Genomic DNA, 20,856 nt, shown 5'->3' with positions numbered 1-20,856 from the left:
AAAAAGACAGAAAAGAGACTAAATACAATATAGAATTACTAAGAGTTCATGAGCGATAGATTGTTACGATGGATATAGACAATGGTAACAACAGTAATGAATATGATGATGCATTCAACAAAGGAAAGGAAAGGAAAGGAAAGGAAAGATTTTAGATTCTCTAATTTAATCTTGATTTCTTTTCCGAAATTTCTAGGCCGATTCCCGTAGATTTAGAAGCTTTTCTTAACTTTTTTCTTTGATTAAATTTTCGCAAAGGACCCTTCTATATCAATTGAATTACATTTATACTCTTTTTTTTTTGTTCTTTTACCAATCAATTTGTAAAGAAAATTTCTTCTACATTCATGTTTTACCTGGATTACATCGATTGATAAATTTCTTTGTTTACATCCAAGTATATATCTATTCGCTTCAATTAATTATGGTAACGATGTTGATTAAGTCTAGATGATTATCGGAACTCTATCAATAGAAATTTTTAGTGCGTTCGCCTAAAAATTTAATAAAAGTTTGTACATATATATATATGTATATATATATGTACATACACACACACATATGTTTGCACATATACAAACAAAAGGCTGCTGGTAAAAAAGTTGGAAAGAACCAAAACTCAAGCCAAAAAATAAAGGCGACAGGATTGCTATAAACAGCACCGATTCAGGGACTTTAAAATAGAATTGTGTTTCCGGACATTATGAAAAATGAGTGAAATTCAAAAGAAACAAACTTCTGCTGCGAATTTGCTCTTGGGCGCAGGCCTAAACCTGTTTGAGTATGTTTTAAAAATTATTTATGGATGAGGGATGCAGAATATAAATTAGTTTTTGGTTTTCTTTTGTTTGTTTGGTTTTGGAAGGATTTCTTAATGTCTCTTTAATTGAGAATTTTTTTTACTAAACAGTTTTTTAGAACCTCTTCTTTGGGTCATCCGTTGGAAGTGACCAAGGTAAGTGTTCCACTAAATAAATAAAGGGTATACGAGTGGCGTTGGAAAAGAGCAATAGAGCCAGTTGATTTCCTTTGTGGTTTGGGCTTGTACTTTGGATCATTGAGAGCTTTCTCTGCATGTTTGCGTGTGCATGCTTACGTGTGTGTGTGTGTGTGTGTGTGTGTGTTTTGAAATTCTTTTCGCTTGATTCACTCTATACTTCTTGTTTCTGCCTTGATAAAACATCAAAAACTAACGAAAACAGGTCCAAATGGCCGCCAACCGTACCCAAACGATGGAACAGGTCTTAAAGTCAATTCTTTCGCGTGGCGGCATCCTTGGTTTTTATCAAGGATTAATTCCCTGGGCTTGGATCGAGGCTTCCACCAAGGGTGCCGTACTTCTCTTTACTTCGGCTGAGTTGGAGTACTGGGGACGCCGTGCTGGTTTCTCTTCCACCGCCGCTGGTGCTTTAGCAGGCATGGGCGGTGGTATTGCCCAAGCGTATGCTACTATGGGCCTTTGTACTTGTATGAAAACCGCCGAGGTCACTCGTGCCAAGCAAGCTGCCACCGGAGTCCCTGTCCCTAGTACTTTCCGTGTCTTTGCCGATTTGTACAAAGAAAAGGGCATCCGTGGTATCAACCGAGGTGTCAATGCTGTTGCCCTTCGCCAAATGTCCAATTGGGGTAGCCGTTTTGCTCTTTCTCGCTTTTTTGAAAAACCTATCCGTTATTTGTCTGGAAGCAAGGATTCAGACCCCTTGACTCCCGCACAGCGATTTGTTGCTAGCGTAACCGGTGGTGCTTTGAGCTGTTGGAACCAACCCGTTGAAGTCGCTCGTGTAGAAATGCAGAGCTTAAGCAATGGCTCTCAAAATTCCTCAAGAGGTATTGTTGCCACGATCCGTTCTGTTTACGACAGCAATGGAATTAAAGGCTTGTATAGAGGTGTCGTTCCTCGAATGGGCCTTGGTGCATATCAAACTGTCATAATGGTCTTTTTAGCAGACAGTATTCGCTCTTTTTTTGATCAAGATTAACCCTTCCCTTGATCTTTGTTGTCCTGCGGCCTTTTACTTTTCCTCCTTGGGTATAATATTGCCGCCTCATACCCAATCGATCTTTTTATCCCCTTATTATCAAGTAATAACTCCTTTCTGGATATCCGTTTGAGTAGTTGAATGTCGGTATTCTCTTTTATTTGCATTTCTTTTATTGTTCAGTAGATGAATCGCCTGATTCAATTTTATTCTATCGCAACCTCTGTCATTTGGATAGTTTTTACAAAAATAGCATAAAGAAACTTTAATTAGATTCTATTTTTTCTTTTCTTACATTTCTTTGACAGTAGATATGGAATATCTTTTTCGTAATGAATCTGCAGAAGCAGCATAAAACTGACTTTTCTATTTTGAGCATAAAAGAATGACTGACATTGATGTTTTCTCTGTAACAAAATATATCTATAGCAAAAACGAAATTCTTTATAGAGAAGGAAGTTCCATTCCCAGAAGCATCCTGTTAAATGTTAGTACTTGCCTTGAGTCACTTATAACAGCTTTGTCACGTACATGGTATAGGTTTTCATAAAATATGCAACGAATGCCTCCAGGTGAAAGATGGATTTGTTACCCATTCGAGCCCGGTGCTCATAATTTGCAACGGATTGGATAAGAAGGGGATGCATTTTAGCATCCACTTTCAGTAAAAAGAAGCCGAGCAGTTCTTTGAAAATGATGGTTGGTGGAATACAATGAGAAAGGAGATCATATAACATGGAACGTACCACCAAGATTCGAGCGGGCGATTGTTCTTGAAGTATGGAAGTCCCCATTTGGATAATAAACGTTTGCCAGTCCGGTAATGGTAGCTGAGATCCATTATCTGTTAACTGACGATTATGAGGTGACTTTGCATGTATAGTTTCTAACAATAAGATGGCTTTTCTTAAATTCCGACTGCAATTATTAGCTATTTTTTCGAGAAGAGAAGCCGGCGCTTCTAATTCTTGAGTAGCAAGGATTTGAGACATGACTTTAATAATATCTGACTCCGAAGGTGCAGCAACACGGACCATTAATGTTCGAGAACGAATGGGTTCAATAATTTTAGAAGTTGAATTGGCAACAAGAATAAGTCGAATATTATTCGAATATTTCTCCATAGTCCGACGAAGAGCCGCTTGAGCATCTCTTGTCAATTCATCAGCTACGTTGATGATCACCACTGGCTTGTGTTAGCTTTCCCACGCCAATTGTGGTGTAAAAATTAAAACTTACCTTTAAATCTCTTTTTAGCCTGTAAATCAACTTGTGCAGATTGGGCAATGTCCTTCAACAACTCCTGCATGACAACTCGATCATAGTTTCCAACATCACTAGGTGTGATCTCTATGTGGTGCAAACTTGAAACAATATTAATTTGGATTTTACGGTTACTTGGTGTTAGGAATGTTCGCTGATCAATTTTTAACTGAGTTGAAGCATTAGCATAATATTCGGTTTTACAAGCTAAAGAAACTTACTTTTTCTGCTCCAGGACCGTATAATTCACGTAAAATAGCAACCGTTCTAGTCTTTTTTCCTGCTCCGCTGGGGCCATAAATTAATAAATGTGGGAATTCATTTGTAGCTGCTAGAGAAATCAACCTCTCGGATAATTGCTTGTGGTAATCTAAAGATGAAAGCGTTTTGGGACGATATTGGTCTAGCCAAAGCATTTTGGAAGCTCAAGACGTGAAAATACGTTTGTTTTCAAGTTGCGGGTGAAGGACAAGCCCTTGGAAGAGAACTGAAACCAAGCCTAAACTTAAGTACTCCAGTAATCCTTGAAGTATGAATATCTATAAAATGTATCTCTTATTATTTGATACTTTTGATATTTAATTCGAACAAGCTTAAAGCAAAAATGATAAGAAATCTCTTACTGTTTTCATTACACGTTCTCCTTGCGCATTGACCCTTTCATACTAGTTTTATAGTAAATATCATGAGAGAATTGATATTCATTCAAAGTAAATTAAAGTGTTGTTTTATGTGGTTTTGGCAGTATCGTTTCAATGCACAGGTTTCGACAAGTCCTTCTCTGGTACAAGCCAGACTTGCGTTGTCTTCTCGCTTAAAAGGACAGATTACAAGAAAAAAAAGAAGTACTTAACGTCGAGTTTCCTCTCTAGATGCATGAACCGAAGGATCAATGTCATTCAACCTGCAAGACTAGTTTGAACCAATTGAGCAGGCTGTCAGCAACAAAACATTTTAATGTAATTTATCTAAACTGCCTACCTTTTAGAAAGAAAGTAATCTTTATGCAACGATATTTCGATAGCAGCCACAAAGGTTATTCAGTTATGTTGATTTTAAGGGCATAACTATAGGACTGCATTCCAATTCACTGCCATCTTATTTTTTCTAACTTGTATTATTAATATCCTTTTTTCTTTACTTTTGGTTTACCTGACACAGTGATCCATGCAAAAGAGGTTTGTGTTTCTGCTATCCCACAGCACACATCTTCCTCTTTCGAGAAATTGGCCATAACAAGGGGAAATTACCATGAAGTTGCTTTGTGGAGATGAATTAGGACAATTAAAATGTAACCTGGTTGCGTCTTTAGTTGATATGTAGCTAACTTTGATAATTTCTAGTAATTGAATTGAAAAAGGGAATTGACGCTTCAAATCCAGAATCGGAGGCTCCCAGGATTCAACGTTTTGGAACCTTAGATAAAAAGAATGGAGTCTTATTTTTCTGTGAGAACGAAAATGTATTACAGACCTTTTCTTGGTAATTTTTCAAGGATAAAACAAATTATGCTATAGAAAGCATAATACGTGTGTAATTTTCCTTTTACCAAATTTTTTCTTATTTTTAAAGCTCTACTAACTAAAAATAGTATGTCTATGTCGTTCGTAAAAATGCTACTATAGAGTGCTGGGATTTGAAGAAAGAGCCCCCAGTTCTTGTCAGCTTATGGCAATTGGATGAAAAGCTGATAGAAAATGCATCCATTGTTTCCTTTCAATATGCTCATGGATGGCTTATGATCGCTTTGAGTAGCGGAACAATCTTGTTCCGAAATCCAGAATTAGGACAAGTACGAAAGATTATGGTTTCTTCACCGTTGTCCTGTGCTACCTTACATCCTCGAATTGCTGGTGTTGTTGCTATAGGAGGAGAAGAAAACGATGTTTCTATATATACCTGCAATCCTAGTTGCACTTCTTCTATTGACTTGTCAACATTATGGGAGCCAAGCAAGGTTGTTCGTCTTTTTCAAGGAAAAAATGTAAAAAATAATGCCTTAGATCTTCGGGTTCGCGTTTGGGTTACAGGTATTGTTTTTACGGAAGAACTCTTCAACGCCATTGATGGCAAAAGTGAAGATGATTCAGCTCCAGCTTTTCATTTCGCTACCATAACTCATTATGGGCAGGTATGTTATTCATCGAATTTTTCTGAAACTTTTTACTAACTATTTAAAAGCTGAGATTTTATTATACTAAGCAGGCTCGACGACCAGTCTACAGTACGGACATCTCTACATCTGAACTCAACCATGTTGGCATTTTACCTTCTGTGAATATGTTATATTTTTCCGATAAGCGTGCTCAGGTCATTGTTTTTGACCCTATAAAGAAGAAGACTGTGGGACGTTTTCAAGGTGTTAAAGGCTCTGCTTCTAGCATTCACAACCTTAATGACCTCGTCGCTATTGTAGGTCTCGACAGACATCTTCGAGTTTATGATGTTCATCGTAATCATCTAGCTAACGCTTACGTTAAAGTAATGCCTACTAGTGTTTTGCTACTGAATGATCGTGATGAAGAAGTTATCAAGGAAGAAGAAGAGAAGCGTGTTGCGAAAGAAGAAGAAGAAGATATATGGCGTAATATGGAGCAATTGGACGACAAGGAAGAGAAAAAGGATGACAGAAAGACAAAAAAGCAAAAAAGATCGTAAAAATGGGTTTTTGGAGGTAGGGAATGTATTTAATAAAATATACTATGGTTTTTGGAATTTAGTTATTGATATTCAAGTAATTTGTTAGATATATATGTATGTAAAACACTTCCACTTTATTGTTTTTAGTTTAAGTATTTTAAAATTTTTAAGAATTTTATTAACTGACCGTCTATACAATTAAATAAAGTGAAAAAAAAAATTGTACTTTTTTTTTTATAGCAAAAAAAATAAATAAACCTCATGAAAACATTCAAAACTCATTATTAGCCTTCTTGAAGGCATTGTCGTACAACATGTCTTGCTAATTGAACCCGGATGGTCAGCCGACTTTCGAATTCATTGTCACCTCCAAAATCACGGGCAGCCTTTAAATAACTATCACATTCTTTCAGAGAGTTTTTAGATTTACTGTCAATTACAAAAAGGACGACAGCCATTTCATAATGAGCAAAAGCGATAGCCCAACGCTCAACATGTTTTGTAACTTGACACAGTTTGTGAAGGAGAATTTTACTTTCATCCAATTTTCCTAAGTTTCTCCATAAAGTAGCTTTAACTAAGGCTTGGCAAATATCATCGCCTTCATCCTGCCAAGGGTGGACCCTATCCACATCGAATTGAGACAATTCTTCCAAATTCATCCTTCGAAAACCATTCCAAACGTAAATTAGCTCATACAACGGAGAAAAGCCAACATATTCTGCCAATCCACCTTGATTGCCAACACTAGCTCGTCGTTCGCAGAGCTTCCTCACTTTCCGTCGTATATATTTATCGAGAGGAGCAGTCTTATCAGTTAATTGCTTATCCAGTGGTTCAAGTAGTTGAGATGCGCTCATTAAAGCCTCGACGTTAGCATGAGCTTGTACGTCTTGCAGAAAACATGCGGCAGCAAAATATGAGTATAACCCAGCGCTAGAATCATTTAAACTAGATAACTTCATAAAGCTTTTCGCACCATCAATGTATCGGTGAGAAAATGCGCAATCCAAAGCATGTTCGAATACAATTAAAACTTCTAATTGCATAAGCTTAGGAGGCGGCTTTGCCATAAGGTCATTCAAAACGTGAATGGCTTCAGTTTGTTTCTTAACCATGGAAAGTAACTTTGCTTCATGCAAAGGCCACATTGGGCCGTCAGGATGAGTTTCTCTAATTTTAGAGAGAAGTTCAAAGCAACGGTGAACGGGCCATCCATCGGGCTCAGATGGAGTAACTCTATAAATACTGCACAATTGCACAGCACCACTGTAATACTGAATAAGTGCCGCAAATGCTACTGCGGCAAAAAAGCCAGAAGGTCTTTGGAGAGCGGGCTTCCACATATAATTGAGAGCCATGTCTCTATCCCCCTTATAACCTAATAAGCTCAATATAGTAATCATTTTTGGAGGAAGCAAAGAAATTAAAAGTGTAAACAAACCCGTACACAAAAGAGTTCCAGTCTGTACGTACTCATTCACTGTATCGATATCCTTGTTGTTGGTACTTTGAAAGCCTTTAGTAAAGGACTCAAAATGACGCTTGTTTATTTTGTTAAAAATTCCATGGGCTTTACGGAGCTTGTATACTGACTTTACACTTGTTACGATGGATTCTGAGCAAAACCCTATAAGGGCAGATAATAAGAGCATAAGTCCAATGGATACGCGGTACTCAATTCCAGGGTCAAATGTACAGAGATAAAGGTCGTTTTTGGCGGCAAAATCCTTGTCTTCTGTAAGAGCTTTAATAGCTAAATCGATTTTTTCCTGAGATTCCCCAAACCGAAATGGCTCAAAAGTCAAAACAGCTTGAATAAAAGAAATAACAGCCTGACCACTTAGATGAAAGGATGTATTGCCGTAGTTAAAAATTTTTACGGCTTCATCCATCTTGTCATCTAAAATATAATTTAAGCCGCGGATGACGGACAGAAGTGCCGGTAGTTTTTCTTCTTGATAGGAATTATACATAGTTTCAACTTTCGGTAGGAAAGGAAAAGTACAGTTATTCTTTGAGCACAACAGAAATAAGAACAGAGGACGATATAAAGTGAACAGTCTTGTCGATCAGAAAATAAACACAATAGTACCGACTCGACAGCAATAAACAGGTTATTTATGGGAAATAGATATCACAACTTAAGAATATAGGATTTCGGGAAATCCTGTTTGAGCTAAATTTCAAAGAACGAACACCAAACGTCCGACGTTTGAAAGGTAATTACACAACAAAGACAAATTATTTTTAAGTTAATTTGGCTTAACTCGGTTCAGATGGGTAAGGAAGGATTGAATGGAACGTATACCGAGAACGGAAGGTGAGATGGATTAGGACCTTTTTCCAATCAATGGTGGATTCAATTGTTTTGTAAAGTCAGGGAAGTAAAAAGCAAAAATCAAAGAGAAAAGAAGTACGTTTATAACAAAAATCAAAAAGACCTTACTAGTAACAATCAGAGATGCCAGAAATGGATTTCAATAAAATCAGCAGATTTTACTACGAAACTAAGATGGCTTTTTTTCAAGTTTTTAGCAAGAAAAGAAGAATCCGCGACAGTGGTAAAAACCGCGTGACAATTCGGTGCTCCCTAATGGTTTCCGGTGCTTTTAATAGTGATTCCAGTCACTTAGATTTCACAAGTAATAATGTTCTAAGCTTTTGTGTACCTTGTTGTTATTGACACGTTTCAAACTAGCCCTTCTAATACCAAAGTAAGGTGTTTGTGAGTCAGTAACCCATTTTGACGTCAATATACAATCATTAGAGTCATTGCATAGAAGAAAATTCCGTTTAGTGAAGTGAAACGGTTCCGTGTTTTTCGTATTTTTCGAAACTTCGTTTTCTCGCGTTATTGTTTAATTCACGGCGCAACAAAGCAAAGATAAATTATCTTAAATGATTTTACCAAATTATTGCGAGGTTCCCTTATCGAAAGCTTCTAGCACTTTCTTATGTTCAGCGGCAACATACTTATATATAGGCAAATCGCAAGTTGAGTTCTTGTTTACCAACTCACAACAACAAAAAGGTTAATTAGAAAAATGTCTGACTGGGATAGCAATATTACTATTGGAAGCCGTGCCGGACCTGGTGCACGCACTCATGTTGCCAAGACACAATCTCAAATTAACAGCGCTCGTCGTGCTGGTGCCATTATTGGAACTGAAAAGAAGTATGGCTCCGGCAATCGCGCACAAGATCCATCTGGACAACACTTGACCAAAATCGATCGTGAAAACGAAGTCAAGCCTCCATCTACCACCAACCGTTCTGTTGCTCAAGCTATCCAAAAGGGACGTCAGGAGAAGAAGTGGGCTCAAAAGGATTTGGCACAAAGAATTAACGAAAAGCCTCAAGTTGTTAACGACTATGAAGGTGGACGTGCTGTTCCCAACCAACAAGTTTTGACCAAGATGGAGCGTGCCTTGGGTGTGAAGTTACGTGGCCAAAACATTGGTGCACCTTTGGGTGGACCTAAAAAGAAGTAAACCCTAAGGAAAGAGTCCTTTCTGTTGGATTTGCATGGTAATTGGATACCATAATCCTTGTCTTTTCCAAGGAAAGGAAAAGAAAAAAAGAAGAAAAGAAAAATTATTAAAGCTTATGTTTTTTTTTCCTTTGTTTATTATAATGATGAAAATATTTATGTCTCTTTTCGGAAAATGCTTTTGAGAGAGTAGGCGTGCAAGTAATGAATGTTTTAGAAGTTTAAAATGACAGTATTTGTTTTCTTCCAGTATCAATATTCAAGTAGAAAAGAACTGTTTTATTTGAGCATGAAAAGTGACATGCATGTAATGTAATGTATGCTATGCTTGCAATGCAGAGAGAATGAAGGGGGAATGCAATCAAACCAAGAAATAGAATATACAAACAATGTAGAAGAAAAATAGGAAATCTAGTGTGAGAGTATTGATCGAGAAAAGGTATTATGTGAAAGAAACATAACAACCCAAAAACGAACCAAAATTGAAAGAGTGAGAATGGATAAATAGTAGTCGAAAGATCAGCAATCAAGGGGAAGAGACGGATATGCATGGCACCATGCGGCTTTAGCGATAGTATGATGAAGGAAACGATTCGCGATGCGATGTGTGAGGAGGAGGAACAGGAGGTAGAGGGTGATAATAGTCAAGATCCTCCTGCACGGTGGGAACGGGTGGAAGAGCGGAATGGGAATATACGGAAGGCTCGTCTAACGGAAATTCGTCGACGGACTCCGGAAAGTCATCCTCGTAGTAATATTCGTCAACCATGGAGGGAGATGGGAAGGAAGGCAGTTCGTTTGCTTGATGAGAATAGGTTAATGCATCGTCGGGGAGTTTGTTGTAAGCATTGGGCGTACTGATGGGAGGAGTAGGAAGAGGATGGTATGTTTTAGAAGTCCGTTGAGTCTTGTCGGTGGAAATAGAGGGCTCTGAGGCAGAGGTTGGTAAAGAAGCCAGAGTAGCGACACTGAATTGGGGAAAAGGAAGGGAAGAAGCTGAGGTAGAAGGATTGGTGAATTTGAAGTAATTTGGATCAGATGGAAGAAATTTAAACTGAATGAAGATTTCACCAGCAAATTGAAAGTCATTTTTTAACTCATACCATTGGCTTTGATCGCCTTGGTTGAGTGCTTTTTGAAATGAAAGCACTGTATCACCGACCAAATGCGCATGTTTCCGGAATCCTTGATGGTATACGTACACTTTCATGATATTATAGCTTTCGCTACGAATGGGAAATTCCAGAACTGCATTCCAAGAAGGTGCTTGTCCGCTCCGTTTGTCGGTATGGGTACGCTTCACAAGTTCACCAACACGGCAGCTACAGTAAGGGTTTTGCTTTCCGATAAGAGCCTTGTTGGGTAAGTTTTTCTATATGGAATATACGTTAGTAATGCAGGAGAACAAGACGAAAGGATTCTGCAATCCAGAGAATGCTAAACTAGGCTAAGCACAACACGCAAAACCGAGAAGAGCAAGAATGGACCAGGTCGAAAAAAAGATCTTGAGAAAAAGGAAAAAAAAATCTATAATCTAAAATCAAAAAACAAGACTTACTGCGTTTGCAATGCGCACAATAAGAGTCCCTAGTTGCTTATTTGACATTGTATGCCTCACCAAACCTACAAACACGAGGTCTCAGGTTTTCACACTCTTTTCAGACAGAAATATAGACAAAGAAAGAAAATATAAAGTAAAAAGATGTTTTTATTAGCAACACTTGCTAACCTCTTTATTGAAACTCAACAAAAAAATGGCTGGTAAATTCAGAGTAGTAGAGCGAGTTGCAGTAAAAGGTAAATAAAACATAGTCATAAATTAAAGAAACCAATTCTCGAAAAAATCAAAGAAAACCTCAATCAATACGAATATAAGTATTAACAATAAAAGATAGAAAGGAAAAAAAAAAAAAAAGCAAGCAAAGAACCTAGATGAAAAAGAAATCTTCTCTCTACGTAGACAAGGCATCGCGTAAAATTTATCAACTCTGTAAAACAAGCTTATCGTTTCATAACTAAGGAAAACAAAATAAAATTGCTGATGATAAAAGGAAAACGAAATCCAAATCCTTACTGCAATTGCTTATAGGATTCTCTTAAAATATTTCATTTTTTCTGCACATCGTGGTTTGTTTACATTTCCCCACAGTCTTTCTACGACAATTCCATTTCTTTCTTCTCTGCCTTTGCCCTTCTGTCCTGGTGCTACTTTTTTTCTTTCGTCACTGTAACGTGTAAGGGCTCGTTTTTCGTCTTTAACGTTCAGTAAACGAAGACTAACGAAGGTTTAGTTTGCTACCTTCGAGACCTTCATGGAATCGGTACCTAATGTGAAATTGCACAATTCTATTGGCTTGAACATCCTCAAAAGTAACACATGACGTAAAGTGCATTTCCAGAATCTGAGTTGCTGGAACCTTGAAAAGAAAACTTGCCATCTACTATACACGCATTCAAGGGCTTGAGAGAAAAATAAAAGAGAAGGCCCATTGAAACTATATATGAGCGACTTTGTTGAACAAATTTGACGAGTCTTCGATTCTTTCAGTTTTTGAGCGTTGACCGAGTTTTTTCATCATTTTTATATAGTGCTCATCGCTTAAGTACACCTGAATAACGATTTCATCAGTTCATGACGAACACCTTGACTCTCCACCCCGGACCTAAACCAAATATAATTTGACTTGATAATAATAAAGTATTACTAGTTTGTTTTGAGGTAAGAAAGTTGTTGGTTCAAGTTTTCGTCATTAAGGGAGACAGCAAAGGTTGGAGTTAGTTTTTTGCTTGTGAAGATGTTTGGTGGAGGCGAATGAAAAGAAAAAAGGAAAAGAGAAACAGGTCAAGTGGGAGCTGTTCTACTCTACTCAACTGACGAGATGTTGGATTTTTTTGAAGTAGTTTCTGGGATTTTCTTGTATGAAAAAAATTTTCATAGATGAAATGTCTGGTCAGAACAGATCAGATTAGGTCCCTTTTCTTCCTTTCTCCTTTTGACTATTCTTTTCCTCTTTTCGAATTTTGCTTTTGTTTCTTACTGCAAAAACCTACGTTCTTTGATCTCTCTCTCTTTTTAGCGCAAAACCATGATGTTTCCCGTGATTTCACTTTCAATGTACTAACATTTCTTGTCTAGTTCCTCTTGACGTTCTGATACAATTACTTCCGCCTGGTCATAGCTTAATTCGGTTCTTTCCCCCCTCGAATCATTTTCTTTCACTTTGTTCAATTCGTTCTTCTTTCCTCCTACAACTTGCACTATTGTCTTTGTTACTTACTACTACACAAATTTTGGGATTCAATTGACTTGAAATAATCGGATTTCTTCTACTGTCATCTATTGTCATATACTGGTATTGAACACACTGTAATTTTACTCCTTTATTTATTTTTTGTTTTTTTATTCTATATTCACCAATTTTTACGTCTACTCTATTCAGCTTGCATCATGTCTCCTTCACCCAACAACGCCCCTAACAACTACAATTCTTCTGAAGTCCCTCCCAACCTTAATTCAAAGTCTGCCGTGAATAATAATAATAATCCTGTCCCTAACAACATAAGTATTCCTTCTACGCAGGCTCCTCAACAATCGCAGTCAAACGATGCTGGTGATTCACTTGAACAGCCTGCAGGTGTGACTCCTTCTTTTGTTGGTTCATTAAAACTGGATTTTGAACCTAACCCTTTTGAGCACTCTTTTGGCTCGACTCCTTCAGTAAACCAACATCCAGGTTCTTCTACGAGTCGCCCTGTTCCTTCCGCAATTCCTCCTTCTCTTTCCCGTACTTTACTTCCCCCCGTATCTTCTATTGCTTCTCCAGATATTTTGGGTGCCCCTGGTATTGCTTCTCCTCTTGCGTATCCTGCTTGGTCTGGATTTAGTCGTCCAGGTGCTCAAAACCCCCTTTCTCCTGCTATTTACGATGCCACCCTTCGACCGGACTATCTCACTCCTTCCGATCCCTCCTCGATGGCTATGGGATCAAGGTTTTCTTTTGGCACTGGATTTACCCCTGGAGGTAATGAATCCTTCCGCTCTTTTTTGACACCAACAGGTGCCGGCTTTCCTGCACCTTCCCCCGGAACTGCTAACCTTTTAGGGTTTCAACCCTTCGATGCACAGTTCCCTGATCAGTATCGGTTCACTCCTAGAGATGGTAAGCCTCCTGTTTCGGCCGGTACGAATGGAGAACAGTCTGATTATTTCGGAGCCAATGCTGCAGTTCATGGTCTTTGCTTACTTTCACAAGTCCCTGAGCAGCAACAACAAAAAGTACAACAGTCCATTCCGAATGAGACGGATCCTTCGACATCGGCAGCTGTTGCTAATTTGCTGAAACAATCTCAATCTCAACAATATCCCGAGTCTATCCGTTCGTCTTTTACGAACAATGGTAATAATCCCATGGAGTCCCACAATATGGGACAACAACCATACTATATAAATGCCAATCAAATGCGTGGTGACATGCAGCCTTCAGTGTATGGTGAAACGGTTAACCCCGCGGATCCTTCTCTGAATTTACGTTCCTCTAACAACTATGATATGCACATGAACAACATGTCTCACATGGGTCACGGTGGAAATAGAGAGGTATCTGGCAACGGTATGCCAGTTCAAGTGAAATCAGAAAACAATGAGCCTCAAGAGTCCCAACCGCGTGGTATGTCGAATGTATCACCTTCAGGATCTCCCAGCGAGACTGACATGAAGGATCTTGACGGTTTCAATGGCGATAGCAATAGTAAGAGTGGCTCGACTCCTCGTCGAAATTCAAAGAATGAAACTGATGATGAAAAGCGGAAAAGCTTTTTGGAACGTAATCGCCAAGCTGCTCTCAAATGTCGCCAACGCAAAAAGCAATGGTTATCCAATCTTCAAGCGAAGGTTGAGTTTTATGGAAATGAAAATGAGATTTTGAGTGCTCAGGTTAGTGCTCTGAGAGAAGAAATTGTCAGTTTGAAAACACTGTTAATTGCTCATAAGGAATGTCCGGTTGCAAAGGGCAATTCTGCGGCAGTAGCTACAACAATCATCGGAAACGGTGATATGTCTCAACGGATTAATTTAGGTTATTAGTTCTTAATATTTAATCGTGAATGAGAAATCCACACTTTAATTGGTTGGTTAATGTGGATTTGGAAAAAGCAAGTAATGCCATAGAAAGGCATCCTAAATTGAAGTTACCGTTTGACACGGTTCATTTAATTATTAATGATTGGAATAATTTTGAAAATAAAAGGCCCATTTACTTTTCAGCGCTTTTTTATTCTTGCTGAAATGTAGTTTGGATTTCAGATACTTGTTTGTCGACAACCTGCTGTTGATTTGTTAATTTACGCAAGAAATTAGGTTTATTATTATGTTCATGTATGATAATTCTTTTGAATCGCTTACTGTTTTTATTATAAGAAAAAAAAAGAAAAGGATGTTTGCAGTGACGGATATCTTTGAAATTACAAAGGGACGAATGAAAGCAGACTGACTTTGACAGAACATTTAGTAAACAAATTTAAAATATCTTATTTTTTGGCATATGATTTCTTTTGTAATAAAAGTTTGAGGCTTTATTGAGTGACGGGAGTATCATCATCATCATCATCATCACCCAGTTGGTGTAATGTAATAGTACTATGAAATTTATTTTACCTTTTAAAATTTTTTGTACGTCGTAGAAAGATGTGATTGAGGGTCGATTGGAATTTTTTAATTAAGTAACGACATCATTTAGGAACGACTCTCGTCACAAAGCTGATGGTGATAGTTTCAAGAGAGGAGATACATGATTGTAGCTTGTTTTGAGAATGCTTCCTCTTGCAAAAGGATATTCTTTTCAAAAGAGCAAAAACAAGTCAGCCAGCTCTGTAGAAAAAGAAAAAACAGATACGAATGTTTACTTGACACAGAATGAGGAAAGCAAAGTGTTTTGTAAAACAAAAATTTATTATTCAGTAAACTATATATATCACAATGTATCACATAAATAAAATCGTTGGAAGCGAATAGAATCAAACACATATTAAAGCAAGGAAGCATAAAAAGCTATTATTATAAAAGTAAAAGAGACAGAAGAATATGCCGACATTAAAATTAGCGACTTCTTTCAAAAAAATCCACCTCTATAAACGGTAGGAAATTATCAAAGAACGTCGATATTACCAGGATTTAGGTCCAAAGAATTCGCCGGCAGTTTCATTTACGGTCCGTAAAACGGCAGTACCACTGGCATCCATAGTATTAAAGGCACCTATATTACCCCACCAGTTTGGAAAGCTAACATTGGGCAGTTGAAGGCAGAAAAAGATGAGGATGAGAGCCAGCTCCATACCTGTATCGAGGGCAGCCGACATATTGAAGTTATACTTCGCCCACCAGTCATAGAATCTGTTCTTGATATAGTGGTTGAAGAAAAGGCCAATGCCGCACCAAACCAAATAGTTGGTAGGGGTAGCAGGAGGCAACATTCCCGTACCGCCAAAAATAATAGGAGCATTGAGCTTTCCCCACCATTTTTGAGGCCACTTTTTCCATAAAACCCAAAATAAGACGGTCGACAGGGTACCGACGAGCCAAAAGTATTGCAAACCAGCATAAAGATAATGACCAGAGAACATACGTTGAGGACCGATTACACCCCAAATAACGGAGGAATTAAAGAAAGTTTTGGCAGAAGGGCAGGTGTATCCATCGGGTTGATTAGGATCGCACACGTTTTTAATATTACCAAGAGCCCAATCCAAGACGCCAATTTGAACAAAGCAAGCCCAAATACTAGCGATTGTTTGAGTCCAAAACATCATTTTTGGAGGAATCTTCATGTAGTGGCCTAACTTGAGATCACTGACAAAAGACAAAGCTTGTGCTTGAGTAATGTAGCCAACGGTCTTGAAGATCATGTTTGCCAAAGGATGTCCAGGATACATATAACCGACAATAAATTCGGTAAAGACGTTCATACCAAGTTCGACGTTAGTAATGGCATAAATGACACCAATAGGTATGAACCAAACGATGGCGATAATCAAACCGACAATGACGACCCAAGCAGGAGTTTCAGTGTGCCATCCATAGCAAACACCCATCATCATACCGAAAAAGACAATGAATATGGTAAAGTACCACCAAAAGGGGACTTCTTCGTACTGTTCCATAAGACGTTCGTGGATGTCTTGCTTAGGAGGGTTGCGAAGGCGGTCCCAGATATCCTTACCATTGTAGAGAGCGACGTGAAAGATAGCTGCAGTCATGGAAGCAAAAGAAAGACCAAATGATACGGCAGAAGCGCTAGGCATAAAAAGAGGGGAGTATTCTTGGAAGGCTTTAAGGTCTAGTCTGAAATCAGGAGTAAGAATGCGACTAACATCATAAGAGTTTCCAAAATGATCTATAATGGAATTACTGCAAATGGGAAGGTATTTTCCATACCAGACGTTGCTATAGTGGACACCAGCAGTAACGATCCAAAAGAAAAGAATGGTGCTAATCAAAGTATTCCAGATGGCACTAGCAGGGGACATAAGAGGAGAACCCAAGTAGCCACTGATGGAGTTCCAGTCAAAGGTGACTGGGACTAACGAAATACCGGTACTTTCACCAAAAAGTTGATTGACAATGGGACTGTTAGGTTTGATCCAAGTGATCCAAGCAAAAAGAGAAAGGGCGGTAAAGATGTAATTAGGGAACCAAGTCCAAAAAAAGATACCAGCAAAGACGATGAGAAAAAAACGATAAGCGGAAATGTTCCAGCCATTTGCTGTTTTTATGTAGGCGGCCTTGCTGGGTAAATGCAGAGTTTTCATAAGGGCAGTATTGATAAGATTAGAGGGCCAAACCATGGCGGCTGGACGAACCAAGATTTTACGGGAAATTCCGGCAAGGCCATAGCCGATGAGTTGGGTAGCGAGAGTGAGACAGATTTCGTAGCCAAAACCGAAGCGTTGTTTATAGAAAGCGCGTTGAGCAAGGATAATGTCTGTGGAATAAGCACTACCGAAAGAGACGGTAGACATGATAACAATGAGAGTGTGTTCCTTCATATTGAAGGGACCAGGTTTGAAGTTGAAACGGAGACGGCCAATGCGGAATTGACGGTTGGGAAAGATAAAGTCCCAACCCTTGAGACAAGGGTAGGCGATGAGTTGGGCGATGAGGACGCTGATGGTAACGGGAGGGTTTCTGAGGGAGAAAAACATGTTAACGGCGGCACCGACAGTAGAGAAGATGAACCCGATGGTCCACATACGGATGGTATTACAAGGCAGAGAAGGGTCATCGGTGGGTAAAACGGAGGCACGAACTTCGGGATAAGGAGAATCGTTTTCGATGTCGCCGAAATCTTTTTCTTCAACATCACCCTGTTCGATATCGTCGGAGGAGCGAGAGGAGCTTTGACCCTTTTTTTCTTTGACGGCGTAAGAGTTAACTTCGGCGGCGTCCTTGCTTTGGTCTTTGATGGAATTTAAAGAAGTAGTGGAAGTCGAGGTATGAATTTCCTCGCCCATTCCTCCTCTTCCAGCTCTGTTGGATGAAGAGGACAAGTCTATGGGCGAGGAAAATGAGGCATCAGCAATAGAAGAGGGCATTGGAAATGTTGAATGTCGTAGAGTACAAGGACGAATTTTTTCTTTTTCTTTAAATTAATCGTCAATCAATTTGTAAATTGGAAAACGAGAAAAGAGAAGAAAAACAAACAAGAAAGTAAAGAAAAAAGAAAGAAAGAAAGAAACCGATACAGTTAGAGAAGAAAAGAAACAGATGAATTCAACATGTGAAGGATATTCAAAGAGGAAACGCAGAAACAGAAAAAGAAAAAGAAAAGGAAAAAAGAAAAGAAAAAAGAAAATCCTGTTGAAACAATAAAACTCCTTTTTTGGTGTTGAATTCAAGAGGGAAACACTCGCCTTTTATGTCTCTATTTTTCTTCATCTCTGAATTGTGGGTTATTATCTATCAGGTAAAACAGAGCAGATTCCCCATAAACGTAGAGGGAGGGGAAACACATGTCAAGGAGGATAAGATAGCTAATCTAGATAAACAAAAGGTTAATAATTCCATAAACAGAGGCAATAGATAGTCCGTGCACACACGAGTTGTTGGATAAAGAAGCAAGCGAATGTTTAAGAGAGAGAGAGAGAGAGAGAGAGATGGATGTAAACAAAAACAGGGCTTGTCGAGTCGAGTCAAGTCGAGTCGATTGAATTTGGTTCAAGTGGAAAAAAAGGTTGATATTTCTTTTCTCTTCTCTTCTCTTCTTTTCTCTTCTTTTCTCTTCTTTTCTTTTTATCCTGTTTTCTAATTGAATTCCTACTCCTCTACTCATTGAATCAAATCAAAACAAATAAAAACAAAATCAACACCTAAATGACGATAAAACCTACATTTCTTAGCGATAAACCGATAAACTTTTCATGTATCGAGGATATCGCCTCTTGCAATCATCAACCATGCATAGACAACATGTTTATCAAACGTGTTTTCGTTGGCTCTAGACTCAAAAAAAAAACCCCATTCTTTTATCCATCCATGTGATACTTGATCATCATCATCATTAAGGTTTTGGTCATTTCTTTTCCCTTACTCTCCTCTCTTCTCCTCTCTTTACACCATATGATTCACGATGGTTAAAGTATGAAAACAAACTTTTGTTATCTGGCGTTATCCTTGGCTTTTAGTGGGAGAATGAATGTATGCGACGCGCGTGCTGCAAAAGGTTGATGGTGATTGCTCATGGTTTGCTTTTGTTTTGCTTGTGTCTTTTTAGAGAGACACGTTGAAACGTAAAAGGAAATAAAATAAAATAAAATAAAAATAAAAAGAAAAATAAAAAAGAAAAAGCAATTCTTATCTTTTTGTATCCATCGTTCTAATTTCTTTCTTTTCTTTTTTTTTTTTATCTTTCGACAATTCCACCTGTACTCATTGATTCAATCGACTGATTGCATGCAATACTAGAGGAAAAGATATCAAGACTTGCATGGTTGGTTCGTTATAGCGTGTCGTAGAACTGGAGCCGTAGATTTGTGTTTCAGTGCAGCAAACACGGAAAGGAATCCCGGAAGGAAGAAGAAGGGTCAGACAAGCAAATACAGAGACAGCTCGAGCGAGAACATTCATCATACACTCTCAAACACCCAAAAGGTATATACCGTGTTAGAATCAACTTTTTTGACATTGACATTGCTACAATAAGCAAGCAAGCAAACAAGCAATCAAAGTAAAAGTATTCTTTAAAAGTTTTAAAAGTTTCTTGTAATTACAAAACCATTTGCTCTTTCTTAAACATATTATACATATTCTATTCTACTCTTTATCTTTTCTTTCCTTTCTATCTACATAATATCCCCTCTCTTCAAACCATCTACTACCCATCCGTTCATCTAGTAATGGTCTGCAGAAAGGAATTCTTCTCCGCAGGACGTTTATGACAGAAAAAGTAAGTTTTCTTCTTCCGCCAAGATAAACCTGCAGTATTTCTTTTTTTTCTACCTATTCTAATTCATTTCATCTCTTTTTTTTTCTTTCTTACTCCCTTTCTCTCTTCTCTCTCTCTCTCTCTCTATAACCTTTTTCCTCACCACTTCTTACACATCTTACTCAATCACTCGCTACTGTCTTGTTTCTTTCAACATCCCCCCACCACATGTACGATCCAGTGCAAAATAAATCCATTTTATAAAATTTACTCGACCTTACCACCCTTGCGAAGGATCAAGTTCTTGCGGTCCTTGTCAAGGTGAAGCTTGTTGATGACAACCTTGGAAGCATCAATACCAAGAGGAGTAGAGGCTCCGTTAGCCTTCTCACGAGTAACACGCTCGATTAACAAGAGGAACTTCTTACGGTAGACAGAAGTAATCTTGCCCTCACGGCCTTTGTTGGATCCACGGACAACGGTGACTTGGTCATCACGACGAACAGGAAGGGAGCGGATGTTGTATTGCTCTCTAAGTTCCTTAGAAAGAGGAGCAGACATCAACACACGGCGAACAGAGGAAGGGGCGGCGAAGTGAGCCTTTCTCTGCTTGCGGCGAGAGTCAGATACATTCCTGGAGAACTTCATTTTGTGTCGTGGGTCTGGTGAAAATCATGTTCTCCCTCATTCAAGGTTTGTGTCGCTTCAGGAAACAGTCACATTTCTTTCCTTTAGGTTAGGGCTTTTCTTCGTTTCCTCGTTTGTTTCCTCTCTTACCGTATTGCCGTCCACTGCGTTAGTAAACACCATTTTCTCCATTCTCCCTTCTCATCCTACCTCTTCCTTTGCATTCCCCCCCCTCCCCCCGGCGGCGCAACTATTTCTACCTATTCTCATTCCATTTCCATTTCTATAGTAGCATCCATAAATCAATTCATTTTTTTATTTCCATTTACAACAACAACAACACCTCCTACAACTAGTACTACTAGTACTACTACCACCACTACTACAATCCCTATTTCATACGTCAATCATCATCATTTCTTGTAGTATTCCGTTTCGT

At 38.5% G+C, this 20,856-nt stretch overlaps 9 protein-coding genes across 9 annotated transcripts; 4 read left to right on the top strand and 5 right to left on the bottom strand.

Annotated features, from left to right (window-relative positions):
• The first annotated feature begins 69 nt into the window (after positions 1-69).
• On the top strand, positions 70-2,259 carry SOCG_00027 (tricarboxylic acid transporter). Its single transcript, XM_013162447.1, has 3 exons — positions 70-781; positions 919-955; positions 1,203-2,259. Exons 1-3 carry the CDS (start codon positions 711-713, stop codon positions 1,977-1,979), a joined length of 885 nt encoding a protein of 294 aa, XP_013017901.1. The 5' UTR covers positions 70-710; the 3' UTR covers positions 1,980-2,259.
• Positions 2,253-3,994, bottom strand: SOCG_00026 (DNA replication factor C complex subunit Rfc5). The gene is made up of 4 exons (XM_013162446.1): positions 3,464-3,994; positions 3,219-3,411; positions 2,511-3,165; positions 2,253-2,457 (listed from the first exon to the last, which is right to left on the bottom strand). Exons 1-4 carry the CDS (start codon positions 3,656-3,658, stop codon positions 2,424-2,426), a joined length of 1,077 nt encoding a protein of 358 aa, XP_013017900.1. The 5' UTR covers positions 3,659-3,994; the 3' UTR covers positions 2,253-2,423.
• A 411-nt stretch (positions 3,995-4,405) lies between these two features.
• On the top strand, positions 4,406-5,957 carry SOCG_00025 (ribosome biogenesis protein N). Its single transcript, XM_013162445.1, has 4 exons — positions 4,406-4,533; positions 4,586-4,704; positions 4,834-5,373; positions 5,424-5,957. The coding sequence occupies exons 1-4, from the start codon at positions 4,494-4,496 to the stop codon at positions 5,898-5,900; spliced, it is 1,176 nt and encodes a 391-aa protein (XP_013017899.1). The 5' UTR covers positions 4,406-4,493; the 3' UTR covers positions 5,901-5,957.
• A 209-nt stretch (positions 5,958-6,166) lies between these two features.
• On the bottom strand, positions 6,167-7,858 carry SOCG_00024 (uncharacterized protein; the record flags this gene model as incomplete). Its single annotated transcript, XM_013162444.1, has 1 exon — positions 6,167-7,858. One exon carries the CDS (start codon positions 7,856-7,858, stop codon positions 6,167-6,169), a length of 1,692 nt encoding a protein of 563 aa, XP_013017898.1.
• Positions 7,859-8,828: 970 nt separating this feature from the next.
• SOCG_00023 (transcriptional coactivator) lies at positions 8,829-9,584 on the top strand. The gene has a single exon (XM_013162443.1). It carries the CDS (start codon positions 8,930-8,932, stop codon positions 9,374-9,376), a length of 447 nt encoding a protein of 148 aa, XP_013017897.1. The 5' UTR covers positions 8,829-8,929; the 3' UTR covers positions 9,377-9,584.
• A 356-nt stretch (positions 9,585-9,940) lies between these two features.
• Positions 9,941-10,981, bottom strand: SOCG_00022 (C2 domain-containing protein Fic1; the record flags this gene model as incomplete). Its single annotated transcript, XM_013162442.1, has 2 exons — positions 9,941-10,747; positions 10,934-10,981. The coding sequence occupies 2 exons, from the start codon at positions 10,979-10,981 to the stop codon at positions 9,941-9,943; spliced, it is 855 nt and encodes a 284-aa protein (XP_013017896.1).
• An 827-nt stretch (positions 10,982-11,808) lies between these two features.
• On the top strand, positions 11,809-14,896 carry SOCG_00021 (transcription factor Atf1). The gene is made up of 2 exons (XM_013162441.1): positions 11,809-12,094; positions 12,512-14,896. Exon 2 carries the CDS (start codon positions 12,824-12,826, stop codon positions 14,456-14,458), a length of 1,635 nt encoding a protein of 544 aa, XP_013017895.1. The 5' UTR covers positions 11,809-12,094; positions 12,512-12,823; the 3' UTR covers positions 14,459-14,896.
• Positions 14,897-15,250: 354 nt separating this feature from the next.
• On the bottom strand, positions 15,251-19,375 carry SOCG_00020 (OPT oligopeptide transporter Isp4). Its single transcript, XM_013162440.1, has one exon. It carries the CDS (start codon positions 17,959-17,961, stop codon positions 15,535-15,537), a length of 2,427 nt encoding a protein of 808 aa, XP_013017894.1. The 5' UTR covers positions 17,962-19,375; the 3' UTR covers positions 15,251-15,534.
• Positions 19,376-20,026: 651 nt separating this feature from the next.
• On the bottom strand, positions 20,027-20,530 carry SOCG_00019 (60S ribosomal protein L26). The gene has a single exon (XM_013162439.1). It carries the CDS (start codon positions 20,436-20,438, stop codon positions 20,058-20,060), a length of 381 nt encoding a protein of 126 aa, XP_013017893.1. The 5' UTR covers positions 20,439-20,530; the 3' UTR covers positions 20,027-20,057.
• Between the last annotated feature and the right edge of the window lie 326 nt (positions 20,531-20,856).

The sequence above is a fragment of the Schizosaccharomyces octosporus genome, assembly GCF_000150505.1.
Source record: "Schizosaccharomyces octosporus yFS286 unplaced genomic scaffold supercont6.2, whole genome shotgun sequence".
Classification (NCBI taxonomy): Eukaryota; Fungi; Ascomycota; class Schizosaccharomycetes; order Schizosaccharomycetales; family Schizosaccharomycetaceae; genus Schizosaccharomyces; species Schizosaccharomyces octosporus.
The sequence above is the reverse complement of the archived record's forward strand: the minus strand, read 5'-3'. Positions and strand labels throughout refer to the sequence as shown.